Source organism: Manacus candei, unplaced genomic scaffold, assembly GCF_025592945.1.
Source record: "Manacus candei isolate 608988 ecotype Guabito, Panama unplaced genomic scaffold, ASM2559294v1 h1tg000051l, whole genome shotgun sequence".
Classification (NCBI taxonomy): domain Eukaryota; kingdom Metazoa; phylum Chordata; class Aves; order Passeriformes; family Pipridae; genus Manacus; species Manacus candei.
This window is the reverse complement of record NW_026138099.1, coordinates 1,139,970-1,164,133: the sequence shown is the minus strand read 5'-3', so window position 1 is coordinate 1,164,133 and position 24,164 is coordinate 1,139,970. Positions and strand designations below refer to the sequence as shown.

The following is a 24,164-nucleotide window of genomic DNA, read 5'->3' as shown; positions in this document are numbered from 1 at the left end:
GCTGCTTAAGGACTGGAAGGGATCTGTCCTTCTTTCCCTCCTGGACTTTTATTTGGAGGGGAGAAGAGATCTGATCATTGTAAATACATATGTCATGGTAGAGATAGTTGTGATCGTGTGTATAATGTGCTATGGTATTTATTTGTACAGTCATTGTAATATATTCCCTTTCCCCCACTTTGAGTCTGGTGTGTTTTGTCTGGAAAAACCCATCTCACATTAGGTTGAGATGTGGGAGGGGGAATGGAGCTAGGGGATTGGATTTTGGGGCTATCTCAAACCATGACAACATTCTTTTGATAACAGCAATTTAACATTCATTAATATTCTATATTTTAGTTACAATATGAAGTACAATTATTGATTGTTTAGAAGTTGGTTTAGTTTAAAAATTATGTTATGTCTTAGCGGATCTTAATCAAATAGAGAAGTTTTGTAAAAATATTAAACTTAACCTCTTTCTGAGCTCCAAACACATAAAAAGTCTTCCCTTCAAATTTTAGTTTATAGACATCACACCTAAAAAGAGAAAAAATATTTAAGTACAGGAAAAACAGATAGTTCTACTAGTAAGAAATGCAACTCGCATGCAAGTTTCCCTGATTCCCAAAGTCAAGCACGTTGTCAAATGACAAAGGGCCTCTACAGAAATCTTACAAATTTTAGCATTGAAGTATCTAATATTCCAATCTTCTTTAGAGGACATAAGCCCACAGTATTTCTTTTATATGCCTATGCACATTCAAAGAATTAACTTTGGCTGCTGGAAAGTGAAGAGGAAATCAAAGGTAGACAGAAACTTACATTTACACTCTATTTATGACACAGTTTGTGAATCCTCTTAAAATCTTAAAATGTCTATTGTAATTAAATTGAGGGAAAGATAATACTTTTTTCTCTATACTTATTTATACTTATTTATTTGAGGTTTCATATCACACATCTTAGTAATTGACTACGTACTACAGAACACAATAGGAAGAAAAAGAAAATGTTTCACAGAACTTACTACAGAGGCCTGATGAGTTGAAAACTTATGTTAAAATTTCATTTAACCAAGGTTGAAAGCTCAGTCTACATATGGAATAACAGAGCACCATAAAAAGGCAAGGCAATGCCTCTGTTTAAATTACAATGGAAATTTCATCATTACCAGAGCTGAAATGAGAGATAGTGGGGCTTTTTCATAAACTTCTCTAAAAGTTTTGGATGTCAGATGAAATGGGAATAATTCTGGAGGCAAGGACAATGCTATCCCTGAAACTATAGCAAGAGTTTTGCTTAACATAAACAACAACAAAAAACATTCCAGCTTATATTACACTGAAAATGTAAATAACGTAAATTACATTGAAAATAAAATCTCAAATATGAAATTGGATTTTTACAGTGTAATGCAAATTTCAGCTAACACTAGTTAAAGTTACTAGTACTCACTTCTACAACTTAGAAATGAAAGAAGCAGTACATGACGATCAGATAAACCTCACCACACAACCCCAAACTCTAGTGTAACACTGAGATAGCTTAATGGCTTTTCTTCTATTGCAATTTCATTTGTATCTGGTTTACATGTCAATGGACAAAATAAGTATACCTAGATCTCCAGGAGGATATGTTGTCCTTAAATAACCTGGAAAACTAAGTGCTGCGGAATTACTTTCCCATAGCATGGTGGACAAATGCTTGGCAAGGGCTATTCTCTCCTCTGTGCACCATAGACTGACATCACAGTAAAATCATCCTTATGCCAAAAGCACAAACCACTGAAGTACTGTGATCAGGGCTACCTGTAATTAACCCCAGGGAAACTGCAGCATAAATCCAGGATTGCAAGTGGTTGGCATTTGACAGGCACATCCCCAGAGATCCACAGGGATCCACAACTGAATTGTACAGACAGGACTATACTGACTTTACACCTTCGAAGATTTCAGGTTATTCAACTATCAGGGAGGTTTCTACAGATATGCAGTAAAAAGTCCAGCTCTACTTTAAAAACTACCTCAGCACTTTTTCACCTTCTGCCCATCTTGATACCACAAGACAGGCTGAAAGCTCTGAGATGGAACACCCATACCTAAGTAACTGCTGTGGGCACCCGTGTAACAGCAGGTTAAAAAGAGATTTAACAACAACTAAGCATGACTGCTCGCTGTGCACCATACTTCTGAGAGCATGGCCAGCTGCATTTACATCACCTCCAGGAGTTGTTTTACCTCTCCCTCAAATGTGGCTGGCTGATGCTAACCAATTATGTTTTATAGAAGCATAAAAGAACAGCAAAACCAGACAAACCAAGGACAACTGCATAAGTGCCCACTTCTTGAAAAAAAAAGAGACTAAAAGAAAAAAAGAAACTTGAAGGCATTCTCACCTCCTCCTCTGCTTACTGAGTAAGTTCTTTTGTAGTTTTCAAATTGAGGTTAAGGAAAAGAGGAAATAGCAATATTTTTACAAGAGTCAAATAAAGGTTAGGGTGAATTCTTGTTAACTATTCCAGACATCTCTGCCAATAAGCCTCGTTGGTGACTTACAGCATAGCTGAAAAATCAACTTACTCAATTTTAACATTCACGTATTATTTTGACTAATGCACCTCGTGGAATAATTTTCATTGGAGGATGAATGAGACCAAAGTTGTTGTTGTTACTATTATTGTTTTTATCTAAAATCCTTTGAAGCAGAAATATGATGGGGCAAGAGAAGGAATATTCACATGGTCCTCCTTAAAGACAACATATGTAGGTGAAGATAGTAGGAAGAAGAAAAGACACAGGAGAAAATACTCCTACTTATTAAGATACATTTACTTCATGTACTTACCATTTCAACAAATGAATTCTTTTATTCCCCTGGAAAACTACAAATCCTGCAGCTGTGAATCCTAGAAATGTGGTTGTCCCAACTGAGTCCTTGAGAGAGAAAAGGAAACATAATTTTTCCTTCATCTAGTGAGGTATTTCTTACTGAGACCGTAAATCACTACCCCCCTCTAGACTACCTCTATTTTGTTCGCCTTTTTAAAATAAATTTTGCCTTCAAAATGTATATTTCTAAAGATAAAGGGCAGCTCTTGGCAATACAGGCCTCATTTATTTCTAGGCATTTAAGTGAGAAACAGCATCTTAGGCTTTTTTTCTATCTACCTGTAGCTGATAACAGGGACTCCTGAGGTATATTTACTAATTTTATTGAAAATATACTTCTGTTTATGTCCCATTCTTAATGGGCTGACTAACTATGAGCCAGGGATTTGTATCTGCTTCAACACTGATATTTTTTAAGATTTCAGAATACATTGTTCCTCTGCAAGATGTTGTGTTGAAAGTACTGCTGACAGACAGCATTTACTACTATAAGCTTCTGGTTTGTGCTCAAGTATTCTTGAGTATTCTCAAGTATTCTCGAGTACAAACAAGAAGATATGCTGATACTTGTCTTTCAAATAGAAGAGACCATTTTAAAATTTTAACTCTACAATAAAGGTTCTGGCTCATCCTTTTTGATTAATGATTCGGGTGAGTTTTGTATCCATTGGATTTCCTGTCCATCCCAAATTCCATACCCTCATCTTACTAAAGATAGTCAAGTTTACTGTGCTTGATGTTCCACCAACAAAATAAAGGGGAATTGAAACAGGGGTGGTTCTGGAGTAGCAGCCACAGCACCGGAAAGAACACATCATAAGGAGCCAGCAAAGAACTTTACTTTGTAGTTTGCTGCCAGAAGACAGACAAATTTGCTTTAAGCATGGGTCACAAAACTTCTGATTGTCCCCACACTAAAAGCCCTGTTACACAGGTAAAGAGGAAATTCTGAACCAGTTTTGCCTCTGTGCTAAGTGCCAACCTAAGTCTGGGATGTCCTTTGAAAATCTCCAGTATAGTTTCAAACTAAAATTTACTGTCATTGACTTCACTGAGCTCTGAACCAGCCCATCTTTCACACAGGAGCACCATTCCTGACAAAGTATATACAACATCTTATGCAGCTTTGTGTTAGAGCTGACTGCTTAAGGGCACTAACCACCAGCACATCTACCTGAACAGTGTTGCTGTTCCAACAGATGAGATAATATACAAGCCAAAGTAAAAGCAGCAGTTAAAACAAAAGCAATTAATACTAAAAATAAACACTGCAGATTATGCAGATACAACCACGTAATTAAAAATGCAGGTATAAAGGATAATCAGAACTGTTAATTAAAATCACCTTCTTATAGAGGATCACAAAATAGCAAAGTGGGGGGTGGGAATAGGAAGTGGGTTCTCCCCTTTGTACATCTGGTTTGTTGTTCTTCGTAAGATTTTCATATTTTGATGATGTTTGAAAAACTGATCTGCCAAGGATTATCAATTTTTTGCACCCTCTGGACAGAATAATGCTGAATCCTGAAAATCCTGGCAAACAAAAAGTATTTCACACCTAGAGTGCTTAAAAGAGACCTTTGCATTAAATGCAAAGAAATTATGAAGTATAATCAAAGCTTAATGTCATGACACTCTATTAGATTCTCCTATGATGTTCTGTTTCCTCTGGAGAAAACTTTCCTTTGACTGATGCAGTAATGTCAAGCTGTCAGTGTTCTTCCAAGTCTTAGGCATAATATAGAGTTCTAGGGCAGGTTCTTTAATAAATTACTCACTATTTGTGCATGGATAAAAAACCAGAGCTAAATCAATTTCAATAATGGGTTTTAAGTAAATATTAGTAAAAAGACACTTCATTAAATGTTAGTAAAAAGACTGTTACCTTGCATGGATGCGGATCAACACCGTAAGTTTCCAAAGAATATGCTTTCAGGAGCAAGTTGAATTCAGCAATAGCTGGGCTCTGACCTCTGAAATTACAAAAGAAATAGCAGTTTTAGAGCAAAAAGAAAATAGGAGAAAAAGATTTTTTGACTGTAGAGTATAAATGCCTAAAAACAGAGGAAAGTTTTTACTGACATTCAAACTATTTCAACCATGTTTTGCTTATAATAAAAAGATAGAAAACTTTACATATGTTTTCTTCTTCTGAATTATACAGTGTCCGATGTTTTCAGGTAAATCCTGAAGTTTTTTCTCAATCTCAAGATAACAACAGTTAGCCAGAATTGTCCAATATTTCTTTTCTTTCCATATACAATCACATCAGCCTGAATATTAAATAAATCTCAGCATCTTTTTTCCACAAACTCTTGCTCCTCAACTTGTTTAAAAGGATTGTGCAGATTAATACACATTCCTTCAGCGCAGGGCATAAGCATGACAATCATATTACACTGTCTACTTAGATGCATGCCTAATTATAGCAGTGCCTGCTACCAACATCATAATCTGTCAGCATTTCCATTTATACACCCCTATTTTTAGGGTGTCTATAATCCACAATGAACATATGCTAAAGACTGAAACATGGCATGCAAGACTTGAGTCTTCTAGAGTCTTTTAGAGTCTTCTAGAGTCTTTTAGAGTCTTCTAGAGTAAGTTTTGTTATTAGACTTTTGCTAACTCCTGCCATTACAATAAGCTCTAATACAGATTTAAAATGCCTGTTTGAAAGCAAACTGTTTCAATTATTATTTCGTTTATGTATCTGCATAACTAGAGTACATGATTCTGATACATAAAATGGTTTTATGACAATGAACAGTACCTAAGACATTTAGAAAGCCAGGCCTCAAAAATCTCATGCAAATTATAAAAAAAAAAAAAAAAAAACCAACAACAGTAACTAAAGAAAAAAAAAATCCACAGTAAACAAATTTTCAAGGAACATAGTCATGCTTTATCTTATGCCTGCACTTTAGAGTCCAGCCTCACACTATGATCAATGGGACATGGGAACTGACATTTAAAACTGCACTATGGGTTGGTGTAGCATAAATTCCCTGTAAATCTGTTATTCCCCGGTAGCTGGAAATCAACAAGCACTGACATAAGATATTCTGTATCTAGCCTAAAGTTCAGTTTAACAACTAAGACAACACCTAGCACACTCGTGGATATCAGATCCTATTTTGAACCTAATAGGATGACACCCTGTGGCAATGTAATAACCTTTTCTGTTACAAAGTTTTAACTATTGCTAATTTTCACTGTTCGCCATATCCCACTCAATCCCATGATATTTCTTGGGCTTCTTCTGTGTTTATTTTGGATCTCTCTCAATATTACACAACCTTCATTTTATTTAAGGCCACATTTTTGTGGATATTTTGCTTTTGAAAAAGAACCCACACAAAACCAAAGAAAATACCCCATGATATTAGAGATGTGGCCTTCTTTCTCTTTTTTTTTGGTCTCTTCCTCACCTCTTTCCAATGGAGAAGAATGTGTATCAAGTGAAACACCAAGAATTACAAATAGATATTTACACAGTTAAATGCTTAATGAAAAAGCAGCATGAAAGCAGCAAGCAAAAGAAAAATGCTTATTTTTCCCAGTCAACTTCCTGGTAGCTCCACTGAACTTTTTCTCCATTTTCAATATTAATAAGTCACAACCTTGTGTTTAATCACAACTCTAAGACCATAAATGACCCTTAAAAAGGCAATAAATTTGTTTCATGTACAATTCAACTGCACCTGACAGAACTAATTGATTAATTAGACCTAAATTACCTAGAATACTTATGTTCCATAGTGAAAAGCCAAACAAATAGATGGTTTGATTGCTTATTGGATATTGAGCCTTACAAAAATGTAAGATTATAAAATGCATCTTTTATCCAGCTACCTTTGCTGCTACAAAGGAAAGTAGTCAATCTTCTGGTTTGAATGCACCAAAAAGTGACAAGTAATTTGTAACAATGTGGTTTGGGGGTTTGGCATATTGAAATGGGGAAAAATATTACAGAGACACATTAAAAAAAATTAGCAAGCTCTCCCCACCCATAGCCTCTGAAACTATGGTGGTTTTGTGCACATCAAGTGGAATAAGATGTGGCACTTGGAAAAAAAATGCAGAAAAGATGGACAAATTTGATCTTATCGGATTACAGGCTAATCAAATGGCAACAGTGCAAAGCCTTAAAAGAACATCACAAAACACAAGAGTCAAGAGCAATATCAAATGAAAATTACTCATTCATCTCTTCTCAAAGGGTTAATATTTAAGTCTTGATAATACGCTTTTCATCTGTAACTTAGTAATGAAAATTTTCTTACTAAATAAAAATATAACTGTAGCAAATCCTATCAGCAAAGTCAATATTTTTTTACCAGTCACTGATCAAACATTAGATATGGCTTTGATTTGCTTTGTTTAAAAACCTTTAAGCTTTCTACATGTAGCAAACATCCTTACACAAGAATTTATAGAGTTTCTTAGTATATGTGTTTCAATTATTGCCTCTTACAGTGGAAAAACAGGAAATATTTATGCATTTTGCTGGTTTGTAACTCAGTTCTCTCAGGAAAGTCATGTCTCTCTGTCAGTGCATTTACTCCTCTTAATTTATTTTTCAGTATATATTCAACATTAAGTAGAAGATATATTACCTTTCTACACGTTGCAGCCACTACCACACCTGGCTGCAGCACGGTGAAGTGCTGAGGCCTGAACAACAGGCCCTGAGCCAGAGTTGGCCTCTAGATGGACCTTCCAACCTAATGTTATATTTAGTCATGTATCTGCTTATTAGCCAAAATTCTATATAATTCTTAGTAACATCCATAATACTATGCCTGTGTAAACATGTATGCTTGTTAGTAAGGTATACTGGTATACACTTAATTAGTAAAGATTTGTATTTGCTATGAATGTATCCATCATTCTGTGTTTAGAGACTAGTCCAGGCCATGGAGGTAGGCAACCGGCCCCACTCAAAAGTAGTTGGTCCAAACTAACTCCCTTGATTTTCCTCTGAGCCCTGGCCAGGCTTTGGGGGAAAACCTAGGAGAGAAGAAAGCTAGATATTTTCTGCACCAAATAAGTGATGTAAGCTTGTTTTTTTTACCAGTATAAAAGCTGGACCCTCTCACAGCAAAGACAGAAGCCTCACATGCGAGTGGACACATTATGTAAGATTTCCCAGTTACTGGGAGTGGTTCTCCAACCTTTCACTGTAATGAGGGCTCCCAAATTGATGTGCAGGTCTGCATGCTGATTATGGTAATGTATTAAATGGGGTAACTGGTGATGTATCTTTCTTAATCACCAGAGACACTCTCTATAGTAATGATTAGGTGCATTGATAAGTTTATCCTTTTATAATTCACTGCTTCTTTTGTAATTCTTTGCTGGTTTGCACTATAGTAAATTTATACACTTGCTCTTTAAAGTTGGTGTCTGTGTTTCTAGTGTTGGTCCTTGCCATGGCAAAGGTTTGAACAGGACCACTAAAAAAAACCACTACCAAGAAAAGTTTCTGCATACGATACATACAGTAAATGTGGATTACTTGTGAATTTAGAGCTCCACAATTATTAGCTACAAATTTATGATTCAACCTAGGAACCAATGTCCCAGATAAAATTGAATGAAACAAATACTTCATTAGAGGAGTGAGAAGTCTGCAACACACTCTGTTTTTAACTTCAGGCTCATGAGAAGTACGCACTAGAGGATGTAAAAGCTCTGTTTATTCCCCACAGGGTCCCCAACTCTGAAGCACTTCAAACACAAGAAAGTTCAACAGGGTGTGTCACAGCAAGGGTTTACTTGTTTTGCTCGCTGCCAATACCAATTCACTCCAGAAGTTTCTCCCCTTCACACGTTTACTCTAGTCATGAAACTCAGTGAAAGTTATGGATAAGACAACACAGGATTGAGCATTAATTACTTTTAATAAAGAAGACCATATAGCAATAACAGCAAAGAAAAAACATTTTTAATGCTATTGTTGGTTTCCTGCTTCCTGAATGACATTAGTAAGGTCACTTCATTTGTCTTCTCTGATTCTCTTACTGACTTACAAAGTGCGATGAGATACTACTATTAACATACTAGTAATAATAACAATTATTTCCACCCATTTGCCTCATCTCTATGTCAAGCAAAGGTACTTGCAGCAGAACACAACAGCAATACTTAGTAGAGTATGTTCCATACATGTTTCATTTCTGGGTATGTATGGTTTGTAAGGTGTTTCAATGTAATAAATTGAAAAAATAAATAAATACATACATAACAATCTAGCCTCTAGAAACATTACATATTTACCTCCATGAAAAAAGGAGAAACCAGCCATAACATTTTAAATAACATAGGCTCAGTCTCCATCAACCGCTTTTTGCCCTGCCCTTCAACTGTGGACATATTTTACTGCAGTCTCAGGAGAGACCACAGTGACAATTTCAAGAGAGATGTCCATCCATTAAATATTCTCCTTGTTATATCCCAGATCTTGTACAGCACATCCCTCAGCAGAACAGGGTTATCTGGGTTTCCTTTTAACCTAAAACAGAGACAGAACTCTGCATAAAGCATCAGTGTGTTTAGCTACACTGTACAATGATCACAGCACTGCTTACTAAGTTAATGAGGTTTTGTTGTTGTTTCTTCAAATCTTTTTACATGTGGTTGAGACTCCAATAGCTATAAAATTATAGTGCTAGAAGTCTTGGGCAGTTTTTACTTTAAGCTCAGAAGATTTTGGCACATAGTGGAGATGTTTTTAAATAAAGCCTGTTTGCTGATGTTTTTAGTCACAATAATGGTGCTAAGGAAGACTGTATGGTATTGAAACAAAAGCACTGTGTTTATTAGTTGTAGTGGAAACAACAGCACAACAGTGGTGATATTTTCAAAGAAAAGCACTAAATGAAGACACTGGTAAATGAAATGGCATTGTAGGCCGTGGTTCAGGTCATCAGAATAGCAAGGTCAGGCTCAGCACATTGCCCAAGCAGCAGTGCTTTTCCCCAAGAACTGCCTGGCCTGGCATCAAGGGGAAGAAAGCCTTTAAATGGGAAAAAAAACCATGTTCATCTAGCAAGAAAATGAACTGCTGAAATGTTGCTGGAATATACTAAACCTAAAAAGCTGCAGAACAATTAAATACCAATTTTAATTTTACTGCATTTTTTTTCTCTCACACAGATATAAACCAAGTAAAACCCAAATAAATCACTTTAAAACAATAACCAAACTCTTTTATGGAGTTTATTAAATGCTTATGGCTTTAATTTTACACTATGCATGCCATAATTATATGCGCCACTTATGTAATTCCTTCTACCAGAACATTTTAAATTACTGTTCTGCCTTCAGAGATCAAAATGAGATGGTATCTCTGAAGTCTGTGTTCAGATATTTGTATTTCAACTCTACTCTATAAATTGATGCAGTGACATAGAGACAGCTTTAAGCTTATTCAAAGATAGAATACGTTTACAGAACAGATGCAGTTTTAATTTACCTATTGTTAATTTAAAATCTATTCCCATGATACAGAGAAATCTACTAAGCTTTCTGGGTTTATCATGGTGATTAAAATTTCTGGTCCAGACACACCTAGCCCGTAAAGCCTTCCCCAAATAAAGAGGGAGGGAAGGCTGTAGAGTATTTGCAGGAAAATGGACACTTTGTGAACAATCCATATTGCCAGTTCTGAGGAGCAGTAGGCCTCACTTGACATAACTTTGGAGGTTATTAAAAGAATAGTTTATAGTTGCAAACTGTGTGAAACTCCCTGTGTTTATACTTGCAAGTTGTGTGAAAACTGTATGTTTATAGTTGAAAGTTGTGGGAAACTGGAGATAAAGAGAAAACTGGAAAGTCCCAGGAAAGTCCCTAAAGGCAGATCAATAGGAGGGACTTTGGGGGTACGAATGACGACAGGACGCGTGGACAGAGCATCGGGACCTAAAGCTAAAGCTATGAAACGCGGGCACAGAATGAGCTATCCAATCACTTCGTTGTAATCACATACCTGGAAAAAGCTGACTGTATAAAAGCTAACTAATTTAAATAATAAATTGGACATTGTTTGATCATATTGATCATCTGTGCGTTGTTCCTGAACTCTTGCCGTCCATAGAAGGCAGAGGGGGCAGAGGAAATAGGTGCTTTCAGCTGCTAAAGAAATCCCTACACTGCAGAATTTCACACAGATATCCGAAGATAACAGCACGCTAAGTGTGCAGAACCTGAATCCAAACAGGCATGAGACAGGCAACAACTAGTGTGGTAAAAACAACCATATCTGTAGATCACGATTATGACCAGTCTTGGCAGGGAAAAAAAGGTCAAAAAAAAAAAAAGTCACATGCACACACAAAAAATAAATCTTCACTAAAGCTAAAAAATTATTAATGTTGCAAAAAAATTGCTGCCTTTTTCAGTTCTAGTAGATCATCCTTTCTACTGAATACTTCTTGGAATTCCATTTAAAAAAATCCTATGTGTCCATGTATCTTTTCAGTTTTTCAAAAGAGGAGGGAAAAGACAACTCTTTTGCCTGTGAAGTTGCTTTCTCTAGATTACCACTACAACTGCATCTTCCATTAAATTCCTGCTCACTCAAAGCTGTTCCTCACCATAAAGCTTCTGGAAGTATTCTCTGTGCCATGCAAACACCAATCCAGCACCTCACTTATTATTTTCATCTCAAAACAACACCTCACTTACTATTTTCTAGTTAGCGCATCCAGAATAACAAGAATGGTTCCTTGATTTGAGTTCGTTTTAAGCACACTTCTATCAGAAAAATATGGTTCAGGAGAACAAAGCTTTGAGGAAAGCAGCACACACAGAATCTTTCAGGAAAAGACTAGGTGACTAGATTCCAACTATGTCTCTAATTCATCCAAATTACAACTGATATGAACTATGGAGTGAAAGAAAGAAAACACCAGGAAAATGTGGCAGAATTAGAAACAAAAAATTATTCTCCCATTACAGCATACAACGGCATTTTAATACCAGATTGCTAACTTGGAGAGAATTAGTTATTTTAAAAGTTGCAGTGACATGCCAACATATGGCCTGGTAGGTAAATCTAAATGCCTATGCTGCGAGACTGTAAGTGAGGCAGCATTGGCTATCAAAGCTGAAATGAAGAGAGCATTCAGTGCAGCCAGGGCTGTAATGTAAGTGAGGCCCTGAGCAGCTATCACCACTGCCTGCCTGAGAACTCCCACTACATATCATTGTCCCTCTCAGTTCTCCAAGGTCCTCAGTATACTTTATATAGCTAGGAATTACAAAGACTTTGGCTTCTTAGGCCTGGAACTCACCTATCCCTGCAGCAGCCCAAATCCTGCCTCTTTCCAGATGTGTCCCTCACCTCCATGTAAACCTCAACATATCCTCAGTCCCCAGCAAGTGGCTTCTGTCTCCTGTAATATGACTTGCAAGTTTTGGAGCAGCCTTCCAATAGGATTCCCTTCATGTATAGCAGGCTGTTAAATGCCAGTGTGATTAGGATAGTACAAGGAGATAAATATAAAGCATAGATAATTGTGCTGCCAGCATTAAATGCATAAAACTAGAAAATATATAGTCTTAATTGCAAGAAGCACTTAAATGGAATACCAAATCCACCTTATTCTGGACTTGCTAAATGTGAATTTAGTTTTAGCACTGTACATTTAGCACAAATGTATTGAACACCATGCAAGAAGTTGATTTAATTTTGAATGAAACAATATTAACATGCACAAAGAAAAACACTTTTCAGCAACTGCTGCCACGTCTTCTAGGACAGCCTCCCAGATCGCACTCTGATAGTAGCATTGGAGTTATGCTTGCCAGTGGTCCCATTGGCAGATCCATGTCTGCAGGAGAAAGCTGGATCAGTGGAAACCAGGATATCCTTTACTCCTGCTGCAACCAGAGTCAGAGCACACATGGTAACTGATGGTATGGCAAGGGGAATACAGTAGGAGTCAAAGAAGCAGAGGAAAGTTAAAAGTGCTTAAATCCTCACTGAGAAGTTACAATGTAGATGATGCAGCAAAGGATAAAAATGTTATATACCTGACAAGTCCAATTTAAACACCACTTTTCATTTAGCTTTGATCAAACTCAAGCATTAATTTCCTACTCTGGTTTCAAGAAAATACTCCCTTTGGCTTAAAATTTTAAATTGCTTTTGCGATAGTTACTGTCAGAATATGGCAGTGATTTTGCAGCCTCAGAGGAAACCTTTTCTTCTCCCAAAAGGTGTTCTTTCACGTGTGACTTTTGCAAAAGCTGGAACATTCAATATACACAGTGGAGACAACAGACAATTCAGTAGCATTCTGACATCTTGAGACTGTATCCACATTGGCCATCCCAGGGCATAATAAATAACTTGTGACATATGGGAAACACGGGAAACAGGAAATTGAATAGGTCATGCACCTCTATAATTTACTTGACAATTTACTTGGGTCTTTCAAATAAGTTAATGATGTTTTACATAACATTTTCATATATAAATTACACGGTGTAATATTTCATATCAGAAATAAGTAAAAATGGATTGCTAGTTGTCATGGTTTGAGAGCCCCAAAATCCAATTCTCAAGTCCAAGCCCCCCTCCCACATCTCAGCCCAGTGTGAGATGGGTTTTCCAGACAACAAATGAGACTCAAAATGGGGGGAAAGGATTATATTACAATGACTATACAAATGAATATTATAATACATTACACACACAATCTCAACTATCTCTACCATGATAAAACAGTATTTTCCACTCTCAGAGCAGCAGTGTCTCTAGGGCAGCAGGCTATCTCTCTCTCTTCCATGCAGCAGCTGTAGCTGAATCTCTGCCAGTACACACAAGGGGAAGGGGTCTCCAAGCCCCTCTCGGCCCTTCGACTCCAAGCAAGGGTCTTTTTCTTCCATGGGCTGCATTTACCAGGACAAAGGTCACTTCACCACGTCATATCAATGAAGTGCAGAAGCCTTCGTGATGGCTTCGTGATCCCCTTCAGGGGATTCAAATTCCCTCACAGAGCTCCTGGGCTCTGATCTCAGGCTGCTAGCTTAGTTTATCAGCAGCGGGGCATGAAGCCCTCCTCCGCATTCCTTTGGTTGTCCTGGTCCAGCTCTGGGAAGCCTCGAGCTTCTCAGTTCCTCTCTTTTCAGTGCTGTAGCACTCTAAGACTGTTTTCAAGTAAGAGTCCATCATCCTCCTCCTCTCTAGGAGGTCTCAGAGGGGTTTGGGGAGTTTGTTTCAGTTCTTACCCAAACTCTCTCTCTCTCTGTAGAGCTTAGTTCTCTCTCTGCTGCTGGCTCTCTCTCTCAGACAACTCTGTGTCTTCCTTGGCTGCATGCTGTCTCTGCTGCTTCTCTCATCTCTTGGCTCTCTGCCCTCCATACGCTGCTGCTTCTGTCGCTGCTCCTACTGTTGCTTACAGTGGAGAAACTCCCAGCTTGTCAGTCACAGACCTCAGTCCAGTTTAACACTGTTTCCGAGTTACTATGACCCACACCCGGGGGCTGGGGAGCCGTGGCTCCCCAGAGGGGCTTCTGCCCCTTCTCCTCATGGCTTTACAACATGGCCACTCTCTCCAACAACAACTACTACAACAACAACTCTTCTTTTCCGGTCTGGGTGATATGTTTATATTTTGCAAGAGTGCTCATTGGTTCAACCTCAAGGGTAACCACCCCCTGGGGGTTTACCATTTTATAACTTCAGGGGGAAAACTTTTCCCCCCACCACACTAGTTTTCAGGTGGGATAAAAAAAAAAAAAAGCTTGATTTTCAATCACTTTCTTCCAAAAAACAAAAAAAAAAACAAACAAACAAAAACCCAAGCAGAAACCCAAAACAACAGGGAAAAAAACCCCACCCAAACCACACCAAAACATTATTCCTACAAATATAAATTCCCTTGATAGGGACTTATGTCCATTTTCCCTTAGGAAATCTCGGTATATTCAGGTGTCTGGCCCGTGGAAGCTTGATATCAAGTTCATAACAAGGTATTTTCGTCTTTTGTTTTGTCTCTGTACCTCTCCCTTTCTTAATGAGGGAAGAATAATTAATTAAAAGTCACAAGACAATCACAACTCAATAAACCTGCTATGCATTTCTGTTTGTCGCATTTACGTTTTTGCAATTAGCTGCAGTAGAAAGTCACATAAAAGGTAATATTTTGCTAAAATGCAGTGATGTTCTCACAGCCACAAAGGATAATAGGGGCATCATGTCATACATTTGCTTTCAGTAATTAAAAAAAAAAGGGCTCTAAATGACCCCTAATGAGTCACTAGGTCACTGGAAGTTGACACAGTATTCTACTGCTGCTTCCCAAACACTCCCTCATGATCTTCTTGTTCCTTTCTAAAGCCAAATTATTCCATCATGCTGTAGGGCAGAAGAAAATATGTGACCAGGCCTTAAGGATGCTGAAACAGGATTCAGTGAAGAAATTACCTCTTTCAAGCCATATGGCTTTAGTTATATGGGAATCTGTTGCACATAAGAGATGTCATAATATTTGTTTGTTTACGCATGTGAAAAAAACCCAAAGAATCAGACTCACAGTGCTGAAGCTCAGAGGTAACTATTATGAAGGTAGCCGAATGGCAGCTAGAATAGAAGGGCTCTAATCTCACCTGTTCTTCTCATATTTTAGCTCTGAGCTAACACATCATTTGAGTATCTTATTAAAAAAAGGCCAGGAACCTCTTGCAGCACTTTTAAAAATACTCATTGAGCAGCACAATATTAATTTTTATCAGATAATTCAACTCGCTGAATGCAGCGAAAGAGATGTGTAAATCAGTGCCACACAGAAGGTGGCAAACTCAGTGTTTCTCTGAGTAATATTTTCCAGCTAGATATGTAAATCTTATAATCTAACACTGGACCTGTCTATATATAGTTCATTATGTGGCAGATATATTTTATTAATTTGTACTCCTAGAATAGAGATCCGTGGAATTAAATATCTGGAAAATGTAAAACTTCTATGTGATAGTGAGTGTCTGATATGAAAAACATAAGAGGATGATCAATTTCCGGAAGACAGAACTACAGGGGGAAATTGCCAAGTAGTAGCTATCCAGATAACTCTGAAACTGCCTTTGTTCTCTGAAATCTGGCAAATAGGTAAGGCATAGCAGGTACTGACACAAGCAAAAGAAAACAGAAAATAAAGATGACAGTTCTTGAGAGCTGCAAAGAGCTACAAGCCACTGAGCCTAAAATTCGTACCACATAAATTGGTAAAATATAGAATAGAAAGAGAATTAAGGAACATATACATGTAAGTGGGGTATATGGCGAAAATTCTGCTATAAATTATAGTTATGCCTCAATTTTTTGTAGGAACCAGCAGACCCACAAGCAAAAGAAGTCAGCCTGATACCATCTGATTTCCAAAAGGCAATAATTAATAGTGTCCCTCGCCAAGACTACTGAAGAAATTCAGGGGACATCCTCATATGCTGAGCAACTATTGATGGGAGGGATTCAGGACTAAGGGAATCCTAGAGAGACCTGTGCAAAAGTTTGTAACATTTACTGTCAGGGGTTCAGGCAGAATACACCAACAGGAAAGAGGGTTAAAAAATGAGGTAAAAAATATGTCTAGTTATTCATAACAAAGGAATTAGCTAATTAAGTTCATAATGGATGGGTAAAATTACACATAAACAAACAAACAAAAAAACCAACACAGGAAAATACATCTCTCCTAGCATCATGAAATATAAAACCCACCAGTTTTGGCCTATCACCCTTCCTTCCCTCCTTCTAAGTTTAAATAAAGGACTAGCCTGTTCTTTAAAGACTGAATTCATAAAAGTCTTTTCAATTGCACCCTGGCTTAACTGATGAAAGATATTGTTTTATGAAGGTTGAATTTATCCTTTGGAAATCTGCAGACACCGCATGGAACAATACTGAAAGTAATTCTGTTTCCTTTTTTAAAAGGCTTTCACGTTTTAGACTGCTCTAAAAATATTAGATACAACCATGCCATTTAAAACATCATTCACCGAAAGAAACACAAAGAAATTATGTAGGTTTCAGGAAGGAGAAAACAGAAGACACATTATTACTGGCAAACTTATTGTCATGAATGTTGTACTTCACTTGAAAAACATATTTGATAGGATTCTGGAAAAAAAACGTATTTGAAGTTTTAACTCCTCTGAACAGGAATTTTTCTCTTTTTTTTTCCAAATGCATTGAAACATAAAAACAAAGCACAGGGGTTTTAAACAAGTGCAAAAGACCCCACAATCTTTCAATAAAAACTATCCTTCTAGTTAATGTAATAATTGTTTGCTTTCATTTGATTTTCTGCACCTTCTATTCCTCTTTGGATTTTCTGAGGACTATTCTCAACTAAGCGAAATGCTGAGGGCATCAAGCAAGCTATCTTCTCGACTGTTTTGCCTGTCATTCGCCAACAACCCTGAAGAGGGTATAGTTGCACAACTCACTGCTACTTCTCTCCTGAAACACATTTAACTTTGGTATGTGACTAGACTAATCCATCTTTCTCCTTTCCCCCTTGTTAGAGTATTAAAAGTTTAGGACAGAAAAAGACATGCAGAGAGCTCTGGATCTCACCTCCTTAGTCTTACAAGGAATTTACTTAAATACATTTCTTTGCAATTCACCACTATTTTAACAACCTCCAGATAAAATAACTTAATTATAGTTTCAGTCGGGTCAATATCTACTGAGAATTTTATAATTGCACTACAGACAGAAATTTCACACCAAAAGACATGTGATTCCTAAATGAAAGATGTTATTCCACTAATCAACCAGAGCAGCCCTCATAATGTGAGCTGCTCCCATAATCAGACATACATTTCAAGTAAATGACATCTAAATTACCAGCACTCAGCTATGATTAATAAAGCAGAGGAAAAGAAAACCCCCAAAGCTGAAACCACATTTTCAAATACAGCATAGTAGATAGCATACTGATATAGCATCTATTATAATCTATGGAACAAACCCTCCTAAGTTAACATACACTATTTGAAAACAGATAAAAGTATTTCTTGGCTGTCTCTTTACTAAACAGCATTTTAAATTACCTGAATTCATTTTTATGCATTTCAGCTATTTTCTTCTCGAGTTTTTGTGACTGCTTAGGAAAAATCCTAAAGTCGCTGATATAGTCCTCTGGGTGTTCATCAGGATCATAATCACCAAGCTCAGCTAAACACATCCAAAATACAAAACAGAACAGAAAAATCCAATTGTAATATTAGTTAATAGGGAAAGAAGTCAGTAAATGCAGTGTAATTCAAGATACTTCCATGCTCAGTAAGAATCCAGCATCTCTCAAGAAATGCTGCTTTAAAGAAGTGACAGTTAACTGAAACAACAAAACCCTTATAACTGCCACTTCAGTCAATGAGTTTCAAGTGAAGTTCATGCCTTATTAACTGCTGCGTTAATTAGCAATAGTAAACTATTGCTTTGAAACGTTTTTACAAAGCAGAAACATGCTTTGTGAAACAGATGAATAGGCAAACTTCCCCCTTTGAGTATTTATCATTCTGTTAGTAGGCAGAACTAAAACAATGCACTCCCGATTCACCTCTTTTCCACACGATTTATCCTCACTCGTATGAACTGATCTCATTCTGTTCCAGCAGAGAAACACAGGCCATAATGTTATTTAAGGTACCCCACAGAATTTGATTCCTCTTCTAAAAGATGTGTCACTTAGGTACCCAAACATGGAATTTGGTGTTTTAACTTTCTTAATGAGACTGCTTTAATACCGTCTAGACTCAGCTTTGGTTTGGATATGCTGTCTCATAATGCATTAAGAGCTTAATTCACATAAAGGCAGAAAAATGGGAACTTCCACATATATGATGCCCGTAATCAGACATATAACTGATTATTTCTCTATATACAATTCAACACATATGCCTGAATTTGGTCGTCAGGAAATGCTGGAGAGAGAGAGGGAGAAAAAAAAGATAGGAAAAACAAAATAAAATTTCCTTCTCCTTGAAGTACGTCTTCTATTTTTGACAGAGATTACACAGGTCTTCTTTACCATAAGAAAGAGCACTGAATGACACTTTCTCTGCTTAGTTCAAATGGAAAAGGCTACATTTACATTCAGAATTCAGAACAGAGTTTTGGTTTGTTGATAAGTGGAGTCTAATATTGATGTCATACTTCTTCACTTAAATGCTAACACAATTTTTGGGTTTTAATTTTTAAGTTCCAATTTGGTTTTCATTGGCTAAGCGGCTGAATTATTTACAACATTTTAAGTGAATATCAATGCAGGAAAAGAGTACAACTGAAAAAAAAGCTCAACAAAAGTTACTGGTAGCTATATTCACCCAACAGTTTTGCATTGCTCTTTTTATTGAACACACATATGAGTGAAGTATTTAAAAAAGGCTCCTGTTTGTACTTACCTTGGACAATACAGGCACCCAAGTAGGCAGCATCAGAAAAGGAACACAGCAAACGGCCATGGAAAATGTCCCTTTTTATTTGTAGATATAAGAGGTATCTGAAATATAATTAAAAAATTCAGAGACAATGTCACATCTTTTTGTAACAGATTTAACATATCAGTGTGAGACCAGCTGCGCAACTATTCTGGACTTCTCTCTTACTATTTTAAATGAAAGGAAAAAGAGGCAAAGCACAAACACAAGGAAAAAACAGATGTAATTAAATTTTTTTTTCAATAACAATGAAATAATGAGAGCAAAAGTAACAAAAAACCACTAAGGGATATCATGGAGAGTGCTTTAATTAAAATGTAAAATTATGATGCTCATTAGTAATGTGAAAAAATTATGGTAACGTGAGCTGTTTTGAGCATCCCTATTTTCATTATATATAGGTTTACACAAGAAAATCTGTCTCTTGTTGTAGACAAAATAGCACCCTGATGACAGTGGGGAGGACTTTTACCCCTTCTTTTTTTTTTTAATCTGCAAAGAATCCCAGATGAAGTTTTGAGGCAGAAGCAACTCCTAGAGCCCTGTAGAGCAACAGGCATGATCCCCCTGCCTGGGGGTCACCTCTCCTATTCTTCTTTTTCTACTGGGGAGAACTGGGGAGAAGAAGAAAAAAGGCTTCTTCTACCTACAGAGCAGCTTTATTTCTAATAGCAAGTGGAGTGGCACAGCTGCGAGGTCACAACTTTCTCTTCTGCTTTCTCTCCTGGAGAGCAGTTTCCCAGAGACGGACCAACTCATAGCCCTGTGACTCACTCGCAGCTTCTTTCCTAGCCACCTAGATGGTTACAGCCACACCATTCACCAGCTTCACCCCACTGGGAAAATAAACTAAACATTGCTTTAACTAGACAAAGTCAACCATCTAGAGGGTGCTATCAGACCCAGTGGCTTCTGCAGACCTTCTGGACGTTCCTTGATGCTGTCAGTTCTCTCCACCCTTGAGCTACATATGGTGTAGCCAATAAAAATGTGCTTTATGAATAATACTGATGTCAGAATATTTTTCCCAAGTTACCTGGTTCTATGTGTACTACGAGCTCCTGCACCAAGAACAAGCCTGGAAGTATTATCTGAAGGACAAGAGAAATTTTCCTCCTTGCCTTGGATTATTACAAAATGCAATAAGTACAATACACTTGTCACTGAGAAAAGCAATATGCTCTCATTGTTCTACAAGAACCTTGCCCTTCAAGACTTTTTTTTTTTTTTGCATCATATTTTTTCCCCCTGTAATCAGTGTCCAGTAACAGCTCACTAATTCAATTCCATAATTTGGTACAGGTAGACCCTAGAGAAAGTATCTGCATCAGGGTGAACCAAAGGCCTCAGTGATATGCAATAAAAATTCTTAATCTGCAATCACAGTGTACTGGAAAAGGCTCAGTATACTGATGCAGATACCATATAAAACTTGGGCAATTGAGCAGTCCCTATCTGAAAACTTTTTGGTAAGTCTTTCCAGGTTGAAAAATTGGGATGTGGTTCTCCGGAGTGACCATTAGCTTGAGGCCAAAATGTGCTCAGCTTTTAAGTGCTGCCAAAAAAAAGCCACCTACAAAAGGCATACCAAGATTTCAGAACATGGTTTGCTAGCCAAGCTGTGAGGTCAACAGATCTACTTGTGGCATTTCTAAGCAAACAGCTTGTTGTTGACCAGGTTCTAAGAACGTTGATGTCATTATAAAATTCCTGCATCAATAACAGTCTCAGTTATCAGGAATTTATACTAGTTTCTTGCTTAAGCCTGTTTTAAATATGAAACTATCGTAATTTGTAAAAGAAAAAAAACACCTTCAAAGTTAGCTTTGTTACAATAAAAATATATACTCTTTAATCTAAATTGTCACTGTATGCATTTTTGTCAATTGCATGAAGCTAATTGAAATGTATTATCCATTCACTCCAGCTAAATCACTGGTTCTGCAAGTTGTTCAGCATGAAAAAAATAATTTAAAAACCAGATCACAAAAAATTGCAGAAAATTTCCACTGTTGTAAAGTTGCTACTGGGAAGGACACTTTTTGGTATCTTAGTCAGCTCCATGGACAGTGGGATTGAGTGTATCCCCAACAGGTTTGCAGATGACCTCAAACTGTTTGGTGCAGTCAGGGAACGAATGCCATCCAGAGGGACCTTGACAGACTTCAGAGGTGGGCTTGTGCAAACCTCATGAAAGTCAACAAGTGCAAGTGCAAGATCCTGCATCTGTGTCAGGGCAATCCAAGCACAAATACAGGCTGAGTGGAGATGGACTGAGAGCAGACCTGAGGAGAAAGACTTGACGTTGCTGGTGGATGAAAAGCTCAACATGACCTGGCAGTGTGCATTTGCACCCCAGAAGGCCAACTGTATCCTAGGCTGTGTCAAAAGGATCATGGCCAGCAGGTTGAGAGAGTGATTTTTTCCCTCTGCTCTACTCTGATGAGACCTTACCTAGAGGTAAGCTCTGCAGTTTCCAACACAAGAAAGACGTGGACTTGCTGGAACTAGTCCAGAGAAGAGCCACCAAGTTGATTAGAGAGCTGGAGCACCTCTCCTATGAAGACAGGCTGAGATCTCCAAGGCAAGAGGGCAGCCTGGAACAAGACCAAGACAATTTGGAGTTCTTTCAAATGCAGAAAATATATGCTTTCTTGACTGAAAGCCATTGTTGCAACCTTTGCCAAAGGTTGGCTCAACTTCAGACATTCCTTGTAATCCTCATATAGTAATTTATGGTCCAGGTCAGTAAAGACCTATAAATGCACTCCTTACTCCTGAGTTCAGTAAGGTTTATGCATGTACTTAACACTGCATACACTTACAGAAATAACTTGCAATATCAGATCTGATTATGGTGCTTCTGGTGTTCTTCCACCATGGCTGTTTTTTTCCAAGCCCTGGAACAACTTTATGGCCCTATTTACAGCCCTAAGTATTCAAGCTTACCATCAAGCTAGTAAATGCATACTTCAGTGCTTACATATTTACAAAAAGCTACCATTTCCATCTATTATCTGTTCGCAATACAGATGACTCAACTCCAGGTCAGCCAAGCCTTTCCTGCAACTGCCGATGGAGGACCAGCAATATCTTGTTTATATGCAGGCTTCATGGCCCTCATAGACCATGTTGCTAATTGCTTAACAGACAATTTATCTATTTTAAGATGTTCAGTGAGGCAAGAAAGCTTTTCCACAGCCAAACTTTGTGTTTGGCCACATAGTGGTTTTTCTTGTGTTCAAGTCACTTCATTCAGTTTATTCCCATAACAAATAGTTCTCCCAGAGTTGCCACAGCCTTTACAGATGACAGATATGGTCGCCTCCAGAGATCCAGAAATGCTTCAAAAATTATTATTTCATTGTGATGTCTGACTTTGACTCACTGCTCTTTCCCATTCTACTGTGCATACTCAGGTAGAGTGGCAGGAGGCAAATGAATATGTTTCCAGTAATTCTGGTTTAGGTGCCCTTCTCCCCCAGAAGAATTTATGAGTTCTTCACGAGTATTATTCTGAATACTAAGTTTTCATTCTGTCTACTACAGAAGATATCATTAAGTACACTGCAGAAGCACTAGTTTCCTGCCAAAATCTAGGAAATTAAACTAAACACTAACAACTACATTCTAGTATGTAATACCACAACTAAGAGAACATATTTTCTATGCTTTACAGTGTCATGTAGAGAAGAAGGCTGAACATGAGACAGCAGAGTATCTAGGTGGACAAGAAGGCCAGTGGCATCCTGGGCTGTGTCAAGAATAGTGTGGCAGCAGAACCAGGGATTCTCCCCCTGTACTCGACACCTCAAGTACTGTGTCCATTTCTGGGCCCCTCACTTCAGGAAGGACATTGAGGTCCTGGAGAATGTGCAGAGAAGGACAATGAAGCTGGTGAGAGGTCTGGAGCATAAGGTGTCTGCATAGCGGCTGAGGAAGCTGGAGTTGTTTAGCCTGGAGAAAATGAGGCTCAGGGATGACCTTATCACTCTTTACAGCTACTCAAAAAGAGGTTGTAGCAAGGTTGGAGTCAGTGTCTTATCCCAGGAAACTGGTGACAGGACAAGAGGACATAATCTCAAGCTGCACCAAGGGAGGTTTAAGTTGAATATTAGGAAGAATTTCTTCACAAAAAGGGTGATTAGACATTGGAATGGACTGTGCAGGGAGGTGGAGGAGTCACCATCCCTGCAAGTGTTTAAGGAAAGACTGGATGTGGCACTTAGTGCCATGTTCTAGTTGATATGGTGGTGTTCGATTATTGGCTGGACTCAATGATCTGAGAGGTCTATTCGAACCTAACTGATTCTGTGATTCTGTGATTCCGTGATAGAAAAAATAATTATATTCTGTAAAATATATTTCTTGCCTACTTATTAATATTTGAGAAGTATTTTGATATCTTATTAATTAGAAAAACCACCACTCTATTAGCTACTGATAAAACACAGAGGTTACAGATCTTGGAGTCATCACAGACAGCCTCTGAATTCATCAACTCAGGCGCAGTGGCAGCCAAAAACAAAGCCAAGAAAATGTTGGGCATCATCAGGAAAGACATTGTGAAAATAGCAGAGGGACTTTCAACTTTTTGCCACTATTTAAAGCCTTGGAGTAATCACATCTTAAATGCTTTATTGAGCTCTAGTCTCCGAATCCTGAGTAGGACATAGCTGAGGCTGATTAACAGAGAAGAAGAACCAAAATGAGTGAGAGGATAGAGCTTTCCTTTCAAGGAGAGATGGTGACTAAGAGGGAGCTAAGAGTGAGTCTTATGAAATCTTGAGGGTAGGGGGAAAGGCAAACACAGAATTGCTATTCACTGAATCCTGTAAT

At 37.7% G+C, this 24,164-nt stretch overlaps 1 protein-coding gene across 8 annotated transcripts in view; it reads right to left on the bottom strand.

Moving 5' to 3' along the window:
- FRMD3 (FERM domain containing 3) overlaps window positions 1-24,164 on the bottom strand; it is a 146,044-nt gene that overhangs the window by 24,015 nt on the left and 97,865 nt on the right. For all 8 annotated transcript variants that reach the window (XM_051801440.1, XM_051801432.1, XM_051801434.1 and 5 more), the window contains 5 exons: window positions 19,290-19,387; window positions 17,937-18,060; window positions 4,756-4,843; window positions 2,827-2,915; window positions 456-519 (listed from right to left, as the gene is read on the bottom strand). In XM_051801440.1, the coding sequence (XP_051657400.1) occupies window positions 456-519; window positions 2,827-2,915; window positions 4,756-4,843; window positions 17,937-18,060; window positions 19,290-19,387 (463 nt within the window). The remainder of the gene's footprint in view (window positions 1-455; window positions 520-2,826; window positions 2,916-4,755; window positions 4,844-17,936; window positions 18,061-19,289; window positions 19,388-24,164) is intronic.